The sequence below is a fragment of the Aptenodytes forsteri genome, unplaced genomic scaffold (genome assembly GCF_000699145.1).
Source record: "Aptenodytes forsteri isolate BGI_AS27 unplaced genomic scaffold, ASM69914v1 Scaffold171, whole genome shotgun sequence".
In the NCBI taxonomy this organism is placed as follows: Eukaryota; Metazoa; Chordata; class Aves; order Sphenisciformes; family Spheniscidae; genus Aptenodytes; species Aptenodytes forsteri.
In genome coordinates, this window is record NW_008794211.1 from 1,310,632 (window position 1) to 1,332,396 (window position 21,765).

General features: G+C 35.7%; 1 protein-coding gene across 1 annotated transcript in view; it reads left to right on the top strand.

Moving 5' to 3' along the window:
• GRIK2 (glutamate ionotropic receptor kainate type subunit 2) overlaps positions 1-21,765 on the top strand; it is a 454,779-nt gene that overhangs the window by 398,781 nt on the left and 34,233 nt on the right. The window contains exon 14 of the mRNA XM_009285010.2: positions 17,398-17,623. Coding sequence (XP_009283285.1) covers positions 17,398-17,623 — 226 coding nt within the window. The remainder of the gene's footprint in view (positions 1-17,397; positions 17,624-21,765) is intronic.

Here is a 21,765-nt window from a genome sequence, read left to right on the forward strand (position 1 = left end):
TGGGCATGGTGGTGTTGGGTTGACGGTTGGACTCGATGATCTTAGAGGTCTTTTCCAACCTCAATGATTCTATGATTCTATGATTCTATAATTTCTTATATTGCTTAGAAGAGGCTATCAGTGAGTAAAGAATGTTCACAAATTCGTGTTACCATAAGCACAATTATTTTCTAGGAGTTCTAAGCCTTCTTTCAACTTCTTTCAATTTCTGAGTGCCTGACTCTATGTCTTATTTCTGGTGATATCTTTTCAGCCAGAGTACAAGAAAGACATAGCTCTTTTAGAGTGGGTTCAGAGGAGGGCCACAAAAATGATCAGAGGGCTGGAACACCTCTCCTCTGAAGAAAGGGTGGGAAGTTGGGGTTGTTTAGCCTGGAGAAGAGAAGGCTCTGGGGAGACCTTAGTGCAGCCTTTCAATACTTAAAGGGGGCTTATAAGACAAATAGAGAGACATTTTACCAGGGCCTTTTTACATTGGACACAAGGACGAAATTTTTTATGATGAGGGTGGTGAGACAGTGGAATGGGTTTCCCAGAGAAGTTGTGGATGCCCCATCATTGGAAGTGTTCAAGGTCAGGTTGGATGGGGCTTTGAGCAACCTGATCTAGTGAAAGAGGTCTCTGCAGGCTGGGAGGTTGAACTAGATGTTCTTAGAAGGTCCCTCCAACCCAAACCATTCTATGATTCTATGAGTGAATAAGAGCTGTTTTATCAATCCATTATAATGTTTTAGCCAATTTGCACCATAGAGTCAAGAATTGAAGGCATGGACTGCTGGTTATATGGACATGATTTGTTAATACCATTGTATTCCTTTATTGAATAAGTGTTTTAATGAATTACTGAAACATTTAACAGAAAACAGAAATATAGTCGATGCCATTCAATCAAGCACCCTAAGCATAATCCAGAAAGACTAATAGAAATTTTGCCTGCGCGAGTATCATGTCAGAGGGTCCATAATATTTATGTTTGAGTGATCACAAAAAATGTATCTTTTATTTCTCACTGATGTTTATTTGTGACCATTGTTTGTACTCCATTCCAAACTAGCCAGCTCAGACTGGAGTTCTATTAAGGATCTCTGACCTAGATGTAAGTTTTTGTATTCTGTAGTTCGAAAATAATATTGTCCTCCACATACAGCTCCTCACAGATACAGAATACCTATAGAAATTTCCTTTTTGAAACATCAACATCTATACCACTTTTATATAATGTGTGCAATATATACACAATTAATATTTGAAATACATAACCTGTAGGTCTTCCATTTGTTTTAGATGGTAATTTTAAAGGGACAAAATTTCCCACAAATTTGTGAAATTTTAATTTTCTCTAAGAAAATGAAGGTCCTGAGACTTCAAAAACAAGTATAAGTTAATTTAGGGACAAAATTTCCCACAAATTTATAAAATTTTAATTTTCTCTAAGAAAATGAAGGTCCTGAGACTTCAAAAACAAGTATAAGTTAATTTATTTATACACAAGTATTAAAAGGACAGTAGCTTTAGTATCAATTTCTGAGTGATTATTAGAATCAGGAGAACTAAAATAAAATGATATATAGGTTGCAGGATATTTAAGCAACATTTTTAAAAAATAAGATGGTTTCACTGATCTGGTGTATTTTATATCCATTGATAAGTGTAATTTGCTAGCTTTCTTGTGTCTTTCTCAGCATTGCATATTTGTATTAATCAATGATAAAAACAAAGAAGCAGACTAACATAACCTGTAAATCGATCTAGGACAGCTGTGAAGACAGTAAGAAATAGCTTAATCATTGTCTTCAAGGAGGTCAAAAGGTTGATCTCAAAGACAAGTAAATTTATGCATGAGCTCATATTAGTCCCTTCTCCATCATTTGATACTTCAAGTAAATGGGTTGCCCTGCAATCCAGAAGTAAAAGTACTGCACTGCAGCTATGGTGTTTGGTATTGCTTAGATAAAGCCTGTTTAAAGGGGGAGAAAATAAAATTGCCATAAACCTCTTGTCAACTTCCAGTCTGAAGTAAATTCATACATATCAAAAAAGACTCAAATAAAATAAATAATTAAAAAAACCCCCCAAAGTGGAAAAATAAGCTGGTCAAAGCAAACTCTTAACACTTCTCTACTGTAGGCATTAATCATACTATACGTGAGTGAGGATCAAAACAGTTGAGGTGAACAAGGAATATTTTGGTGCAGGCAAATGGAAAAAAACCCCAACTAAGCTAGTGATTTAAAACAGATTGAAATTTTTGAAGCAAGACATAAAGGTCACAAAATCAGTTTCAGATTGCTAAGGCACAGTGGGCAAGTTTTAATGAATTCTCAGTAAAGCTTTTTAAGACAAGCACTCAAGACTGGGATATTGAGATAAACTATTTTTTTTTCTAATCAATAGGAAAAGAGCTAAGAAAAATTCTAGAGAAAGACCAAACAATTATGAAAACTTGGGTTTGAACAAAGAAACTGAGCTTCCTAAGACTGATTTTAGTAACTTTTCTACAGAAAAAAAGAAAGTTTTTCAATGATTGACTTTTACTCATATGTTGGGGGCAGCAGGGATACTGTTTTGTCTTCTCAAAATGTTAGCAATCTAACATCTGTAAACAGTAGAGAAGGTGGAACTAAAATAAGAAGGAATAGAGTCTTAAACCAAGTCATTATACCTAGCAAGCAAAACAGTGTAGTGATAGAGATAAATGGAGATAAATGTTTACTTTTTGTACTTGAAGATGTAGGCAAAACGGGTATAAAAACAAGATGTCTCTTCAGCGTAGCAGAAATCCACTTCGTCTCCAAAGCATTTTGAAAATAGTATAAAGAGACTTTTCCTATAGGCTATTTTAAATGCCTTTACTAGACTTTAGAGGAGAGATCAACACAAGGAAAGGACAAGAAATTGTTCTTCTATATCCCTGGTGAAGGGTATCTATCTAGTCTAGTATGGACCAGATAAGTGGAGAGTGAGGTGGACTGAAAACTGGTTGAACTGCCAGGCTCGAAGGGTTGTTATGAACAACTTGAAGTCCGGCTGGAGATCAGTCACCCACAGTATGCCCCCAGGGTCTATACTGGGTCCCATACAGATTCATTCATGACCTGGATGGTAGGACAGAGCAGACCCTCAGCAAGTTTACAGATGATACAAAACTGGGAGGAGTAGCTGATAGACCAGATGGTTGTGCTGCCATTCAGAGAAACCTCAACAGGCTGGTGAAAAGAGCAGGCAGGAACCTCATGCAGGTCAAGAAAAGAAAATGCCCAAACCCTGCACCTGGGAAAGCATAACCCCATGTACTAGTACAGGTTGGAAGGCTGACCAGCTGGGCTGCATTAGGCAAAACATTGCCAACGTGTCAAAGAAGGTGATCTTTCCCCTCTTTTTAGCACTGGTGGGACACATCTGGAGTGCTGCATCCAGTTCTGCGCTCCCCAGTACAAGAGAGACAGTGTCGTACTGGAGGAAGTCTAACGAAGGGCAGCAAAGTGCATTAAAAGATTGGAGCATCTGTCTGAGAGAGCTGGGTTGGCTTAGCCTGGAAGAAAGGTTGGGGGTGGGGGGCATTGATTAATGTTTATAAATACCTGATGGGAGGGTGTAAAGAAGATGGAGCCAGACTCTTCTTGGTGGTATCCAGTGAAAAAAGAAGAGGCAATGGGCACAAATTGAAATATGAGTAATTCCATTTAAATGTAAGAAGTAAACAGGAACTAAACTAAACTAAACAGGAACTGTCCTCCATAGTTTTAATTTACTTGCATGTTCTATGTGCATTTGAATTAATGCATCTTAAATGGGCCTTGCTTGGAAGAAATCTACAAAAGAGCATTCAGGAAGGGGGCAGTGATTGCATTAACAACACACAACTAGCTGCTTCTTCTTTCCCTTACCAGCTTCAGTGTCAGCAATGTTCCTTCTGGAATGAAAGATGAGACATTTCAAATTTTTAGCCCTCTTCAACTCAGGCTAGGGAGTTGTTTTAAGGGTCGGGCTTATAGGTTGCTCAAGTTTTTTCTGAGCCTAATAGTGAAGGAAATACAAGTCCCATTAGGATAATAGTTAATAGCAGGCAAAATCAGAAGCCATGCTGTATGATTATGCAACCCTGAAGTATGAAGAGCAAATTAGCAAGTTACTGGGATTTTCTTTATTCTTGTGTTTTACTCAAAATGAGAAAATCAGTGGACACTAATTATACTGCAAAGAAAATGCTATGATTATGGGACTGTGGTTTGTTGTGGGTTTTTTTTGTTTGCTGTTTCTTTAGACTTAATCATTTCAGAGTTAGCTTGTTGGATTTAAAGACAAAATACCGTCAAGGATACCATAATATCTGGTTATGATCCAGTCTTGTAGGATAAAGTTAGCTATAGAATATATTTGCTAGAAAAAAAACAATCCTAGAATTACAGCAAATACTGCCATGATCTGAATGGACAGAGTGTGCTACTTGACAGATGCTATCACATCTGTCATGATGAACATGAATATACTCTTCCCAGAGATCTTCAGTAAATTGGCACCTTCCTGGAAAGTTCGGTGCCACTTTGTCAGATAAACATAAAACAGAATCAAATTATAAGAATATAAATGCAAATTAGTAAGATTTTAGTACTTGTCCCTATTTGAGAAATGACACTGAATGCATAGTGTTGATGCACACTATTAAAGTTAACTATTGCTAAGATGAAACAATAATAGTTGACAAGGGTCTTACGACTAAAGTTAAAAGATGTTTATGAAGCTATGCACCTTAAAGCAGGTTATTTTTCTTCATTATTTTTTTTTGCTGACAGATAATGTTTATCACCTATCTGTAGCTGATTATTGTGAAGTGAACTAGTGGTGCATCAGTCCAACTGCTGACCCAGGTCCTCATTAGAAAAACCTATTATGTTAATTGGCACCATTTTAAGCAACCTCAACAGATGATCAAAATTCAAAGTAGAAATGAAACTTATCCTTTACTTCCCCAAAAAATTTCATCCACTTTATCATCTTGGAAGCTGCTTATACTGTCACTGCTTTTGCTGCTTTTCTTCCTGGAATATGCAGAGAAATCAGTTTTGCAGTGTTGCTACAACACATTTCCTAACACAATGGCTTTCAAACTCATAAGTGTTCTCTACAATCCTATCTGTGAGTAGCGAAGGGTCACCTGAAACAATATAATCACAGTAAGGCATTGACAGTGGCATCAGTTACATGTGCCAAAATACAATCACAAGCACTATCAGTGCAGCTGTTTATTTTTGTCAGACTAGATGGAAATTAGAGAAATATAAGTGGTATGGTATAAAATGTAGAATAAATTCTGTTATTTTTCTGTGCCTTCACTTTATTTTTGTTGCCATTGTTTTCAGTCCTATGTGACATATGAACAGCAGGACATGAAGTCAGTCACAGGTAATGACATTAACTTCTACTATAGTAATTTATCCCATATTTAGTTATTATTCATTGAAGGTTTCTAAAATAGTTGTTCATAGATTAGTTTCCACAAAAGCCCCTAGAATGGAATTTTCTGACTTTTCACAAATAGTTTAATTAAAACAACAAAATAGGGAATAAAGTCAAACACTATAGTCCCAGTTATCATTATTTGAAACTGCTCAGCGGAATAATTTGGTAGCATCCAGAAAAGCTTGGCTTGTTTTGGTAAGAAAGTTAGCAAAGGTATTAATATAAATTTAGCTAAACTTAACAGATGCTCAAACTTCATCAGAAATTGTGTTTCCCTTCAGCTTTTTCCTGGATGAATAACAGAATTACTTTTTGATGTCCAATTGAAGCATTTCGTTGTTGATATAAAATTCTGTGCAGCCCCAAAAATTCATAGATAATAAAGTGTAATTGCTTTTATCATGTGTAACTACAAACACACAAATGTAAATTAGTATTTTTAGTCAATAATAAAAGTCATCTACTGCTGGAATTACTAGAAATTTTTAGTTAGAAAATATCATTAAGGCACCTCTGGAGCTCATCACAATCTTGTGAGCACCATAGAAAAATTTTATGCCAGCTCAGGAATTCACAGAAGAATTTTATGCCAGCTCAGGAATTCTCTATTAAAAAATCATTTTTTGCTAAATAAAAATTTTCCATGGTTGAGTTTTGATTTTTATTATTCTCTTCATTTTTCTACCAAGTGAAATCAATATGAAGTTTTGCTCTCTCCTATTTTTTCCCTGTCATTCTGTCTCCTTTGTTCCTAATAATTATTATTTAATGCTTTTTTGAGACTTGATTTCACAGTTTCTTATTCTACTTTTCATTGCAATTCAGTGTGTCTGCAATTGCTGAAATACCAAGATTTTCTGTAAGACAGAAATCAGATTTTTTTGTTTATCTATCTCAAGTATTTAGTAGGCTTTGAAGAACTTTCAACTTTTGGGGAAAGTAAGGCAAGTACTCATCACTTATATCCTTCTCTTCCTCTTCTCTAATTTGTACAATTTTTGTATAAATAATAAACATCAGAGTAGTGTACAAGCTTTGTAATGGAAGTTTGACCTGTAAAAATTTGATCTGTGTATTACTGAGAGGCTTAAATGATCTCTGAGTTCACTGTGTTTAGTTTATCACTGAAGTTTCACATTATCTCTCAAGTGGGATATGTACTTGCCATATTTGCTCATGTAGCAAAAAAAAAAAAAAAAAAAAAAAGGGAAAGGATTGAGGTCACATCAGCCTGGATTCTTATTTCCTCGTTCTGGCTGATATGTTAGTATCCTTTTAACTTTGATTTCTGTCATTGAAGATGACATTTAATCAGTCTACACTCGGACTTATGTTTGCATCATAGGTGCACAGAGAAAATGCTGAAAATGGGAAGAAAGAAGAGGTTACAGTATTTTTTACCTTGATCTTTCCAAGAACTCAGGGCAACTAACAGGAATAGAACATCCATAATTTTCAAGCTGCAATGCTCAGGCGTTGCACCATGTGACAGACACTTCCCAGTGCAGACCTAATAGACCACTGTTGTCACAGAAAAAAATATCTGTTCCTACAGCCAATGTCAAATGTGCTCAAATTAAAATTACTTTTACAATTTAAAGTTCAATCTAACTTATTCCTAAAGAAGATACAGTAGCCAAGGTTCTACTGAAACTGCAAACTGTATGTTTTTGTAGGTATATTTTGAACAGCCCAAGTTTCTGCAGTTGATATAGGGTAGTGGAAATATAGTGCATGAATTTTTCATTGATTTTGCTTTTCCTTTTCCTCTGCAAAAACATAAAATATTGGAATTTTGGATTCAGTAGTTTCAGAAGACCACACACAATAATCCTACTCAAAATACTTTTTTTTTTTTCCCAAGAATGGTTCTGCACAGTTCAGTTATCTGTTAAGACCTATGTAATAAGCAATAACAAAATAAGTAGTTGGCACAGAATTAGCCTAAGAAATCTTAGAATTGTCTTTGGCTAAGTTTTGGTGTATTATTTGACAGAAAACACTAACATGACTGATTTAAGTCACTGAATGGTCAAACTGAAAAACTGGTGATGAACTTTCCCTTCCTTTTTCTTTCCTTGGAAATTCCCAGTTACTTTATTCCCACTAATTCTGAGCACTCCCTCTGAAAAAAACTGGAATACACCAGTTAATAATGCTGGAAAGAGAATCCTTTCCCCTCTGTTCTGTCATACACTTGCTGTTCTGGCTGTTCCAAATCATAAATAAAGCAGAGCCTTTGTAGAACTCCCTTAGTCTTCAGAAGCTATACTATTTCTTTTTCTCTGTTAAACTACATTACCAGCTGTGTTTACACTACCTATACTCACCTATTACAGATGTCCTAATTGCAGTATGCAAATAAACACATGAATTGTATCTTACTCTGACTTTTGACATGCTATACAATTTTGTCAGTATTGCAATTTTCTGAAAAGTTGGGTAGGGACTCTGTGTATCAGTGCTAAAAAAATACTCAGAACTACATCTTGTAACTCTGCTATTGCTTCTATTTTCTGTACAGATCACTAATCGAACACACGTAAATTCATCTACGCATGTATTCTTCAGCAACCAGTTTGGCTGAAAATTTCCTGTGTCTTTTACTGTAGCATTTCATCCCAGATCTTTTAATTTTTTTTTAACGTCTCCATTGTTGGATGAAAGCAGCTCCTTGCTTATCTTCTCAAGTATGTTGTCTAGGTGTTTCAAGATAAAACTGCCAGAATTATTCCAAGACCTGACAGATTTGCTAACAAACAAATAGTTCTTCTGATCAGTATCCTACTACTCCTCTATACCTTTGATATGAATCACATATGGCATCAATCCTGTTTGCCTGAATTAACTTCAATTTTCTAGTGACCAAGGTCAGACGAGTACAGAGAAAGACTCAGCTGTTCTTAGCTAGCACATATGGTCCAATGTTGTTGGTAATTTACTTACTATAATAAAAAAGTACCGAATGCTAAATTCAAATCCCACTGCAGAATACCTCAGTGGTGGCTTATGTTAATCTATAGCTGGCAATTATTTTACATGAGCTATTTTGTAAAGAAATACTTGAAATTATTGGCTATTTTAGATGTTCAGAGTTTTGTTAGGTCTGGCAACAGAACCGATGGGGGAATTTATTGGGGGAAAAAACCACTAATCTGTCTGTGCCACTAGACTGATTTTGATGACTATCATTACAGGCAATAACCAATGCTAATGCTGCTGCTTGACAGGTGCCAAAAACAAACAAACAAAAAAGTGACAATGGAACTTCCATTAAGTTTTTGAAATCTGTGAAGATAATGAAACAATATTTATTCCTAACTGTTTTGGGCAACAAATTAGCAAATAATAGTTAGTGGGCTTTCTATCCCTTCTCCTCATTCAAAGAGATCTTGAATGCTATGAGTTTTATTTCTAATGCTGCCTGATGAGTTTCTTTCAAATCACAACAACAGAGTGTTTTGGACATAGCACATATTAATTTGCTTTGAACATTGCACAAACATCTTCCATGCCAGTGTAGATGCTGTGAGAATACAATTGTTAAAATCATGGCATTGTGACAAATTTTTACTCTATTAGAGGTAAAAATTTAAAGTAGTTTTTGTGAACTTCATTCTCAGTTCAATGATGAAACTATGCACTCACTGCTTTTGGAAGAGGAGATTGCTTCCAGACACAGTGCAAACGAAGTGTGGAGTTTTGTACTGCAGTTTGTATCTGAGAACAGGCAGAGTGTGCAGAAGTGGATTTATCTTTACAGAACATGCAGAATATAGGATCTGCTTTAAAACCAGCTTAAATTTGCTTAATGTCTTATTCGTACCTATAAAGGAAGAACCCTACAGAAGTGTGAGAAATAATACACTTGTCATCTTCCACAGTATTTTACAAAAAGAACTGTTGTGACATTAGTTATAATTCATTAGAGGACTATAAATCATTCTGGTATAAAAGACAAGGAATTTTTCTGAAATCCATTAGTGATTTTGGAGCTATAAAATCCTTACTTATTTCCAGGTCAAAGCTGATAGTGAAAACTTATTTCAATAGCATTAGGGTTTGGGTTTTTTTAACCATAAATTATTTTAAATATTTAATGTTTGTTCAAAATCTTTGGTTTTTAAAACAAAAAGTCAGCACAATTGGGGTAAGAATAAAAATGTCTTTCTCTGAGCACTGCATTTTTCATTCCTTGTAGCTCTATTCTTGGCAGAAACACCTTTCCTACCTTTTTTCATTTGTGCTCTATGGACCATGAAAACTGACGTTATGGAGGAGAGAATGCTGTATGCACTGGTTTTATTGTTTTTGTGCTGACACAACAAAATCTAAATCGGCTGGTTCACTTAAGGATTTTCAGGCCTCAGCAGTTCTGAAAAAATAGGGGAAAAAAGAAAAAAGGAAAAAAAAAGGAAGAAAAGAAATGCCCTGAGGTCAGAGTCAATGAGACCAGTCTGATAAAAAGGAGAGTGTCTTTTTCACTTTTCTTTGATGACTGAGAAAAAGCCAGTCTCATTGTTCTAGGAGACAATAAAGAAAATACAGTACTACAAAGGTCATTTTTATAACTAGTTGCTAATCTGGTAAGAAAATCAGATGGTACTCAGAAGTTCACTTGAATTAACACAGTCTGTCTGTTGGGTGATAGAAGACAGCTAAGCTGATTTAAGTCTGGTCTGCTGTCCAGCACAGGTGGAGGAACGTATAATATTTTCAGTATACTTAAGATGGTAGTGATTAGCACAGTGCTCTGTAAAAGCTATGCCTTAGCCTGTAGCAATGATTCAAAACTGTGCACTACACGTATGTGAATGCAGAGTTTGGAATGTCTATGGTGTCATATTATATTACGGAGGCACCAGGTGCAGATATGCAATTAAGACCTAATTGCGTTTTACACATAATGTGCTCAGCTATGTCAAAATCGGTAAATATACTACTTCTGCTGCCTCAAAAAACAGCACTTACTTTTGGAGTGTAGAATTAGCTAAGGCTTACTGGAAACTAGAAATTAGTTCAGTCATTAAAACAAATTTGAACAGTTTATTTAAAACAAAATGTCTGGAAACAGGACATGTAGCGATACTGCGTAAAGCTAAAGAATTAATAAGATCTCATATCTTCCATTCTGATTCCTGCAGCTGATTCTGATATTTATCATTATTTGCATAGATTGCTGTTTAGCTCAGGAGTCCCAGTAATGGATCAGGACTCCATCATTGTCCACTTCAGAAACATTGAGCAGTTTGGAGAAAACAGTACCTATTCCAAAGAATTCAGATTCATATTAAGAAGTGGGAGAGGTGGATCAGTGTAGACAGACATAAATTACAGAAACAAGAAGTACAAAAAAAGCACAATGGAACAAACACATCATCAGTCATTGATAGATATTTGAACAGTAGCAATCAGCTTTTACAAATTTTCATTTGGTGACAGTTCAGGAAAGGGATCAGGCTATTTATGTTTATTTACAATTTATTTTAATTTATGCAAGTGTTTGAATTCTTTCAGATAGCCTTATCTTTGAATTTCCCCGTATTTATAGTGCTTGAAGACAATTGCAGAATTCTTAAAACATTCTTTACCTTAGGCTCTTGGTTTGTTCTCTCAGCTTTATGCTTGTCATACTATGATTTGAAATGTATTCAATTAATTAACTTTGTTTATCTCTCTATTAATGGTACTAATCCTCTGTGGCCTAAAATACTGAAGACATATCCCAAATGTTTTAGAACAGCTATGAGTCATAACATGATTGTCTGTAATGTTTTTTTCACCTAAATTTAACATCTAGCCTTTTTATGTTTAGAAAAAAATCTTGAGATACATTAGTGCTTTTGCCATTATTAAGAACATCAGAAATGCATTTTCTAGTTTATTTCACAGCTATGTAGATTTAGGGCATGTGTCAAAACAAAATGTCAAACTTATGAAAATGAATAAGGAATGAATAAAATGAACATATTATATGGACAGTTCGGCTTGGATTTCCATGCTGGTATTCAGGATTTCCAAGGGGTCATATATGAATCAATTGGGATGAGTCTACTTGAGTTTCAAAGGACTGAAGGGTGAAAAAGACAGCAAAACACATGTTTCCCAGGCTAATAACGGGCTTGTCTTTGGCTTGATATATAAACTACATATGTTCACAATATTTTTTGGGTTTCTTTTGTTTGTTTGTTTGTATTTTCCCAAACAGAAAATGATATGTTTTATTTTGTTTTCTTGAAATTGCTCGATGTCAAAATTTGAAGAGTCTCCAGAAACACTTACTACTGTATGTAACTTCATACTGATAAAGAATCATAGAAATCAATGAAAACTCAAAGTTGGAAGGGACCTCTAGAGTTCCCTTCCTCTTGTTGGAGATCTGCTTTCCTAATTGAAAGCAAGGCCTTAGATGAGCTTATTCAGGCCAGTGTTAAGCTGTCTCTAATATTTCCAGTGAGCTGATTCCACTGCTTGTCTGGGCTACCTGTTCCAACGCTTAGTTGTTCTCATGGTGAAGAATTTTTTTCTTATATACACACAGAATTTCCCTTCAGCAGCTTGGGCCATTGCCTCTTATCCTGTCACCATGCAGCCTAATGAAGAGAGTATCTTCAACTTCTCTCTAACCTTCTCTTTAGGTAATGGAAGAATGTGACTAGATTCTGTGTAAGCCTTCCATTCTCTAGGTTGAACAACTCCATTTCTATCAATCTTTCTTTGTAAGTTAAGATCTCCAACCCTCTGATCACCTTGGTGGACACTCTCCAGTTCTAACATCTCTCTTGAACTTGGAGGACCAAAACTGGACACAGCATTCCTGATGTGGCTTAACAAGTGCCAAGTATTGTGGATTAATCACATCCCTTGTTCTGTTGGCTATAGTCTTGCTGATACAGCCTGCAGTTTGCTTTCCTGCTGCAATGATGGGCTGCTTACTTATGTTCAGCTTGCTGTCCTCTTGGATCCATAAGTCCTTTTCAGCCAAGATACACTCTTGCCACCCAGTTCCCAGCCAGTAGATGCTTGGGATTATTTTCTCCCAGGACAGACTTTGCATTTGTCTTTGTTAAGCCTCATGCAATTCCTGTTAAACTAATTTTCCAGCCTCTTGAGGTCTCTCTGCATGGTAGCTCCTTCTTCCAGTGTATCTACCTCTCCTCCCTGTTTGGTGTCATCCACAAACTTGGTGAGGGTGCTTTCAATACCATTTTCCAAACTGTTTATAAAGATATTAAATAGTATCAGGTCCAGGACTGACCCCTGAGGCACTCCACTCATGACAAGATGCCAATCTGGCCTTGAGCTGTTAACTACCACCTTTCAAGATCAACATCTCAGCCAGTTCTCCACCTGTAGGTGCTCCAGCTGCCCAGTCCATATCCTACCAGCTTGTCATCAAGGATGTTGTAAGAGACCTTGTTGGGCACCTTGCTAAGGCTCATGTAGATGGGTCTTTATGAATGTACTTTTCATATGTCATTCTTTTTGTCAGTGCAAACACATAAGTGATGAGCTTGGTGAAGTAATTCAGAAGTGACATTTCATAGTCTGTGTATTACAGAAGGTCAGAATAAATGTGCATAATTGTTCCTTTGGCCTTAAAAAAATCCATGAACCAAGCAACTTTAAGAAAAGTGACCTGTGTCCACTAAGAATGCAGTGCTCAGGAAAACAAAAGTCACATAGCTGTTATAGTCAGTGTCATAAATGGAAAATAGTGTAGTAGGATTGGGAGTCTGTGGGCCTTTTTTTGACATAAAGATTGTCCTGGTTTAATTCTTATCGGGTGGAGAGTGCTTTTATAAAATATATAAGAACTGGGCTTCTGACTTTTTTTAACCTTTGTTTTTCTCAAAATTTAATTACCTCTAATCTTTCCTTTGTTACTACAGCCTCTTTTGAGTTTAAATATTGCATGGGTGAAAGCAAAGCTGAAGCATTGTCTGTGACACCCAAATGCTTTTAGAAGCCAGGAAAGAATTTGGATGCTATCATTAAAATAAAAACCTCCATTAATGGATCTGTAATTTTTCCTTTGTAGAAAAATGTCAGAATTTGCCTGGCACATTTTTGTTATGCATTTATCCAATCTTGTCCTGTATCATGAGGTCTGCTTCCCTGTCCTTTGATCCTTGTTTATTCTGGCATTCATTCAACATCCTGATATTTTTCTAACCCCGTGGTCCAGAGTCTCAGTGCTCAGATATTTGTCTTTCCTAGCCAGTGCTTCAGGATAGAGCAGTAAGCAACACATTACTAATGATGATTCCTGTTTCCAGCCTCACATTTGTACATAGCGTTAGACTAACTTAGAGCCTTTGCCATGCTTCCTTTTGTGATCCCTGACATGCACAGTTATCTTCCAATGATCTTTAATTTACGAACACTGAGTATGTCACTGACTATCCTCTGAATGTCATTGTGAGAGCTACCATTTTATGCACCAGGTAGGTGAGTTTCTTGATTTGCTTAACCTTTTCATTTCCATCTTTCCTGTTAGTTAGTTCTTTTTTTATACCAGTGAAATTCAAATGTTGCAAAGCATAGGCAGCTTTCTTACTACTCTGCATTGTCTTCAGCATTACTGAGGGAACACAAGCATGATAAATCATGTCACCACAAGTTATCTTATACAGACACCATTTCCGGTTGATTTCAAGTTAGGTTAGATTTACAGACAGTGATTTCCAGTTAGATGAAACAATATGGTGAACTAACCCAGATGAAATAATACACTTCATTGATGGACTATATAAGTTGATTAACCAGATTGATTTGCACACAGTGAAAGAAGATGGAAACATAATGTAAATTGCAGCATCTGCTTCTATCAGTATGAATAACATGGTCATAACCACAAGAAGCGATATGTACATATTGGAGTGTCATTCTCTTTAGTTCAATGTCAAATGGGCTCCTGATGCTTTTGATTGTTCTGGCTTCTTGTTTTTAGTCAGGTGAGTCTGCTGAGTAGTTTGCCAAACACAGAGGAAAACCATTTGTGGTTGTATTTTCCTGAATCAAATGTTGTTTTTTTTTTTTTTTTATTTTTAGATAAAAACAGAGGAAAACCATTTGTGGTTGTATTTTACTGAATCAAATGTTGTTTTTTTTTTTTTTTTATTTTCAGATAAAACATTCTCTGTTGTGCATAAACAAATCCCATAACCTGTACTATTACACTTTTTTGGTAAGAATTTCTAAGCGCTAGGTAGAATTTAGGGGTCAAAGTAGATGGGCTTTGGCATCACTTCAGTTATGACTTTTAGCTTTCAGGGGTGGAAAAAAGCAAAAAGCAGACATTGTAGTGTTCTGCCTATATGAGAAAACTGAAAGATCACTGTGCACTTTCTATCACCCTTGTTAGCTTCACGGTGATGAACCATGTGCACTGACGTTCTAGGTTTTGTGTTATCTTCTACAGTCTCAGACATTCTCTGTTGTGCATAAACAAATCCCATAACCTGTACTATACACTTTTTTTGGTAAGAATTTCTAAGCGCTAGGTAGAATTTAGGGGTCAAAGTAGATGGGCTGTTTTCCTTGGCATCACTTCAGTTATGACTTTTAGCTTTCAGGGGTGGAAAAAAGCAGTGCAAAGACATTGTAGTGTTCTGCCTATATGAGAAAACTGAAAGATCACTGTGCACTTTCTATCACCCTTGTTAGCTTCACGGTGATGAACCATGTGCACTGACGTTCTAGGTTTTGTGTTATCTTCTACAGTCTCAGTACTCATATGTAGACTTTTTAACTTTTTTTTGTTTTATTTATTCCAGTAAGTGAGCTGTCCTATGCAGGAGCTTTCTCTGATTTTGTTTGTGACCTTTGTTCCTTCCTTTTCAATAGTAGCTATGGCTTCATCCTAGCTAATTAAATCAGTCATCGTAATATGAGCACTTTGTCCTTTAGAGGATATTGTATTTTCTCACATGCTCTAATGCTTCAGTAGAGAGCAACCATTCCCCTTGCTAACATGTTTTCATCCTGGATTTTTTTTTCCCCAACAGAAATATAGAAATGCGTATATATTACAGTTCATTCTTGCTTTATTTTCTATTATAGCTCATACGGCTTTTTCTTTTTTTTTTCCCCCCCTCAACATGCGTCAGCAATGTGTATCTAACAGTTTACTAAAATTGTTCTCTCTGCCAATTTTTTATATTGCTCAGACTATTTATAGCGGCTAAAACGTTTGTTTTTTGTACTGGGGTAAAGATTGTATGTCAAAAGAACTAAATACAGATTCTTGGTAAAATTTTACAAATATTGAAAAACATTCATTTTCCATCCTTTCTGTGTTATATAGTAATTTAGATTCCTATAGAGCTGATGCACATTGCTTAAAATATGTTATGCTACAGTGCAATATTAAATGCTTGCAAGAATTATTTGATTTTCAAAACAAACCCTATGAGGAGAGACTGTATCGGTTTGGTCTTCTCTATTCTATGCATTCACAGTATATTCTGAAGAAAAATTATTTCCCCTTTCATTGTTACTAAAATCTTTTGCAATCAGCCACAGACTATGTTCAGTACAGTAACAATGCGTTCATGCAGAGTCCTAAAAGTCTTCAGTTTTATTAGCATTGACACTAGAGTTAGTTCAAATGCTTGATTTGCTAAGTCCCCAGGCAGAGTGAAATAACTCTTGGATTGTATCTCAGCAGGGGGACAAAGTCATCTTTTTTCTAAATAAATGTTCTTTTTATTCCACGTACACTGCTAATTCTCCTCTGGGGCAGAATTTATGGCTGCCAATCAGCTGAACTTCAGAAAGGTTTGTAGTGTCAATCTTTGTTTAGTATCTCCACCAGAGCTGACAGCAGTTATGTTTAAGGCCGACATTAAAAGATGAAAGACTCCTTAAAAAGTCTGATTATACTAGTTCTCATGTTGTATTTCTACATTTTATTTACTAGGCAAGATTTAACATTACTGAACATTCTCTGATACATCTTGAGTTTGAAACATTATTAAACAGATGGGGCAAATGTGATATAAAATATTCAGTACTTCTAATACCTTCAATTTATCCAGTGGTTATGATCTCTTAAGCACTGTGTTTTACAAAGATGAGGGAAGGTAATAACTTTATATCTTTTTTTAAAGAAGCTGAGGTGAAAGAAAGGAAGTGATTCCTCTATAGTTGCACAGCATCACTTTGTGCCAAACTACTGTCTCCTTTGTCCCAAAGTCTCCAGAGAGACTGTCTCTCTCTTCCCATCACAACAGTTCTTTGCATTCTGGGAATATTAAAGCAGAAAACACATATTCATTTTTAGGACTTTTAGTGGTCAACTTCTGAATGGCAAGCTAGTATTAGTGTGACCAGAGTGTGATACTATATCTCACCTAAAATCTTTCTCCAAGTATTTTTGCAGTGTAGCATGGATAAAATGTTTGCTGCCCTCTCCCTCACAACTGTTTTCTCCATATACTGCCATCTGTAAGTGCTTAGATTAATTCAGGTTGCCACACTGTGCATTAGGTTTTCAATAATTGCTCAGGAGTAGCTGAGTGATTGAAATAAGAGTGAACATTTCAAATGTGCCAGAATCCACAGGTTCTCCTATAACACTCACCAACATTGTTGATGAACTTGGCTACAGTAAAATACTTAATAGTTTTCCACTGACTTCAAATACTTGCAGACCTCATCCTACATAAAATCTATATGATTTTAACAATAAAAACCAGATAAACAACAGATATTGTGCATTTTCTTGAGAATCTGTCCGGCTGTTTTGTTTTTCATAGACAAGATGAGAGGTACAGATGAGATGAAAGGTACAGGCACCCTTAGAAGAATGCCTTGGTAAAACCTGACACGTAGTAAAATACGATAAGAGAGCAATGTGCAAGCTGAGAATTTGCTTTCACTCGTATAAACATATTATTCTTATTCATGTTACATCTAATATTTGTCTTTCAGAAATCCAAAATCTCCACTTATGACAAGATGTGGGCCTTCATGAGTAGCAGGAGGCAGTCAGTACTTGTCAAAAGTAATGAAGAAGGTATCCAGCGTGTGCTTACCTCTGATTATGCATTTTTAATGGAGTCGACAACCATTGAGTTTGTCACACAGCGGAACTGTAACCTAACACAGATTGGAGGCCTGATAGACTCAAAAGGTTACGGTGTTGGAACTCCCATGGGTAGGTGATATGTCAGCCATTTGTTCTCTGTTCATTCATCTTAGTTGCTGCAGTAGCATGGAAAAGCTCCAATACACTATTGCTTTCTCTACATTGCTAACATTTTTTCTCATTCTCTTTTTCCCACCTGGGGAAAATATTACATATTTTGTCAACATTTATGGATTTTATTGAATTTTCTAAACAGAAAAAAATAGTTACTTTATAAAAAATTGGACATTTTCATATGATATGTTTCTCTTACATGGTGCCTTCCATATGTTCAACAACAACAACAAAAAGTACTTCTCACAGCACTTTGTTTTATAAAAAAAGTGTTTTAAAATGTTGATCTCTCTCTTTAGAGAATGAGGTGCTAGTAGTACAAGGCTTACATTAGCAAATGGGGGTAATGCTTCTATACTGCAAGGGCTAATCACTGAGATTCTTAAAAGAGGAGGAAAGATTCCATAACATGCCATGTATAATCCACAGACAAAAGAAATACTGAATTAACCTTGTGGAATATGGTTTTGCAGAGCAATTCCAATCCTGTAAAAATCTTCCAGGTCAGGTGTTGACTAGGTAGAAAACTTGGTTGCAAGATTAGAAGCCAACGACAGTCACTAGTTTGGCTGCTAGAATCCACAGGATGGGATTCAGCAAGCACTAAGGTGAGTTCCGATTGACTTCAGTGATTTTTGAAGGACATGAGCTGAGGATCTGGTTTTAGATTTCGGAATAGATGGGAGTAGAAGATGGTGTGACACAAAGGGTCTGTGCACCATGATCCCACTTAATATTGTAAGATCATTCTGCTGACTTCTTTGCAAGGCCAATATTTATTTTAACTTTATTTTTAAGAAGAATTTATTATTTTGTGATTGATGTGAATATGTTTTATGTTTTTCTCAAATAGGTCTTTCGTTTGGTATTGATTTTATCTGTGTTAATGGTATACACTAAATCATTGTATGGGGAAAGTTGCGTCTAGTACTTTAAATCAAGCACATGGTAAGGAAGGTTAAGAAATAGACTCTACTGGAGTACCTTGCATAAAGAGGTATCCAGTATTACCAAATATAGGTTTCCCTATATATTGTAGATAATTACTGCAACTTTAATAACATCTTTATAATTTTCATTATTTCAGTAATTGACTATGAAATGGACATCTCCTGCAGAAATTATTTTTCTCTTGATTCTGTCTTTGAACAGTTAATTGTCAGGAATCTAGTTTTAATCCATATATCATTTTTTCCACCTTGTTCTATTGTGGCTTCTTATATTGCTGAATATGTTCTGTAGACATGTAAGTGTCAGAAGGGACCGGACTTCAGACCTGCTGATCTTTTTGGCATCTCCTGTTTTCTGATATATAAACCTTTTGTTATTTTGAGGGTGAAAACCACCTTCCGTTTAGGTTTAGTATGGGGAAAATGAAATCTTAGTGATCGTTTAAAATCCTTGAATAAGCTGCATGTAAACTTGTGCAGCATCTGAAGCATGCCCCAGAAATCTAAGTGCCCATGGAAGTGCCAAAGTGATAGAAATCAGAGAGAACAGGATACTTTACAAATTGTTTTGGTTATGTGTAAATCAGAGAAGCAGCATAAACACCAGAGAAAACAGATGAAAAGCAATGATAAAGCCAGAAACAGACTTCTAGAGTTAAAGTTTAAAGGAAGAAGTATTGGACGTAAAGAGACAAGGAAGCAAGTAAGTAAACTGTCTTTTGGTCTTTGTCCCCTACCTTATTTGGGGACAACAGGCACTATGCATGCACTATTTCTTCATTAACTTCAAATCATACCAAAGACATTATTCAGCTCTTATTCATCTGCAAGATTCCAAGTAATAACAATTTATCTGTGTCAAGAAAATAATAGTGTTGTACAAGGGGATCTGTGAGCTGACAATTGTCTTGAATCAAGATGAAACAAATAGAGGACATACCTTCCAAAGAAGGTAAAACAAGAGTTGAAAGAGTGTTAAACTTAGCAAAAGAAGTAGAAGTAAGATCCAAAAAACAGATGAGGCCTTCATTAAAGGAAATACAACAGCACCTAAAATAAGAGGTAAAGTAAGGTTTTCACCAAAAAAAAAAAAAAAAAAAAAAAAAAAAGGTACAATAAAACAGCATCTGGAGCTTTCCCAGAACAGCTAAGAATAAGAGATTAATCCTGTGTTTAGGCAGTATCTGTAAAATGCTATCCAGAGAACTAACATTTATAAAAGTTTTGTATCCTGTGTATTAACCACACAGTCTCAGAGGAAAGAGATTTGGTAGCCTCTGCTAAAATAATGCATAGTTCACACATACATTTGAAAGGAAACCTTATGAAGAAGCATATCCATTGTGCCTGTCAGAATATTTTAGTTAAATATATTGCTTTATTGAAGCTAAAAAATCTTACAAAGCAGTGGGTAATACAAAACAGACTGATGCCTTATAGCTAATCTAATTTCTACAGGAAAAATAATTCCAGAGTCTTTAAAAGAACTTATGGCATGGTTAAATCTACAGAAGTAGATTTCATCATTATTTAATGATCATGGAAGAGGTTTATAGACTTGCAATTGAGTAATATATTTTTAGAGTCAATAATCCTAAGAGTAACTTGTCAAGCGCTTGGAAAACTATAGTGTAACGGTTTCACAAGCATAGCACATGTTATTGCTTGTGCCTGTTTGGAAAGCAACGCATCTCTGAGCAGAACAATACAGAACTATTTGTATTAGAGGCACGGCATCTGAAAGATATAGATGTCATCTCCCCAGATTTACAAAAATATCCAGTTTATCTCCTGGAATAGTGGCTTGAAGTTGCAGAAATATTTGCACATAAGATTAAATTTGTAGAATACAGTTGTTACAGGCCTTATGTCGAATACATATCCAGAGAATGGATATGGTTACTTTTGGAGAACAGCATCAAAGGAAGTGGGTGCAACACATCTTGTTCCTTTTGAAGGCTAATAAAATAATAGTGAGAACATATTTTGCTTGAGTCTACGTAGCTACAAGCAGAAGAGCCCAAAGCTTTCCTAACAGAAAAATATGCTCTCAGAGTAGTTTATGATAGGTTAATCACTTGGAAAATGCAACCACCCAAATATAGCACTGGCTTAGAGGACTACAGTAAAAGCTCTCTGCTCATGATGTGAAAGTTTTAAGTTCAGAGAAAGGAAGTTGCACAAGATAAGGAGAAAAAAACAGCAGATCAGGCAGTGTACAGGCATCATCTCCTTCCAAACACACTGAAAAAGCAAAATCTGAGTTTACATGATTATTTTAATCCTTCTAAAAGCACTAGTGAAGGAAATAAAGTTTAGATTGCTAGAATGTAGCTTTGATGAAGGAAGTTGGAAATTCTGTACTTTTGGCACAAAGTAGCATCGGTGTACACCTTTAAAATCAACAAAATACACTGGTGTTTGGAATAGGTGCAAGGCAGCATTCTGTATGATATCTTTGCTGTTAGCTTTATTTAATATGTCACTTATGACACCCGCAGCACTGAAAAATAAACTAGAGCTAGTGAATTTGATGTTATACATACAATGAATGATTCTCATGATACATGTTTATAAATTAACAGTCTTGTACATACTTGAATTCATTTTCAGTCAGCCACCTCTGGTGCTAGGCTAGAAAAACTTCATTTATAATGAAAAGAGAAGGGGAGAACTGACCTGGGATGAAATGTTTGACAGCAACTGCTACTTTGGAGCAGTTAAGGAAGAACCTATTTGTAACTGTGGTTGTGTTTGTTTTGTCTTATTTTCCATCTTTGCGACTTTGTTTACAGTTTTGTAACCAAGAGTGTAACACTTGCTTTGCTAGAGCACATTTGGGGTTTTTTTCTTCCAGTTTGAAGCCCCATATGCCAGGGTTTTGTAGTGGCTTTATTCTGGCATGTCCTATTAGGAGGCACTACTTTGCCAGTCCTGTGTTCTTCGTCAAGGAATCTAGTAGATAGGAAAACTTTTGTTAACATGCATAAAGCTTGAAGTATGCTGTATAGTTTATTTTTAATAATAAATATATGAATATGTATCATGTACAGTTATCTATCAGAAATACATCTCTGTCTGTTTTAGTGGTTGGAATTTGGCTTTGTGTGGGCATATACATGATGATCCAAGGTTGATATTCAAGGG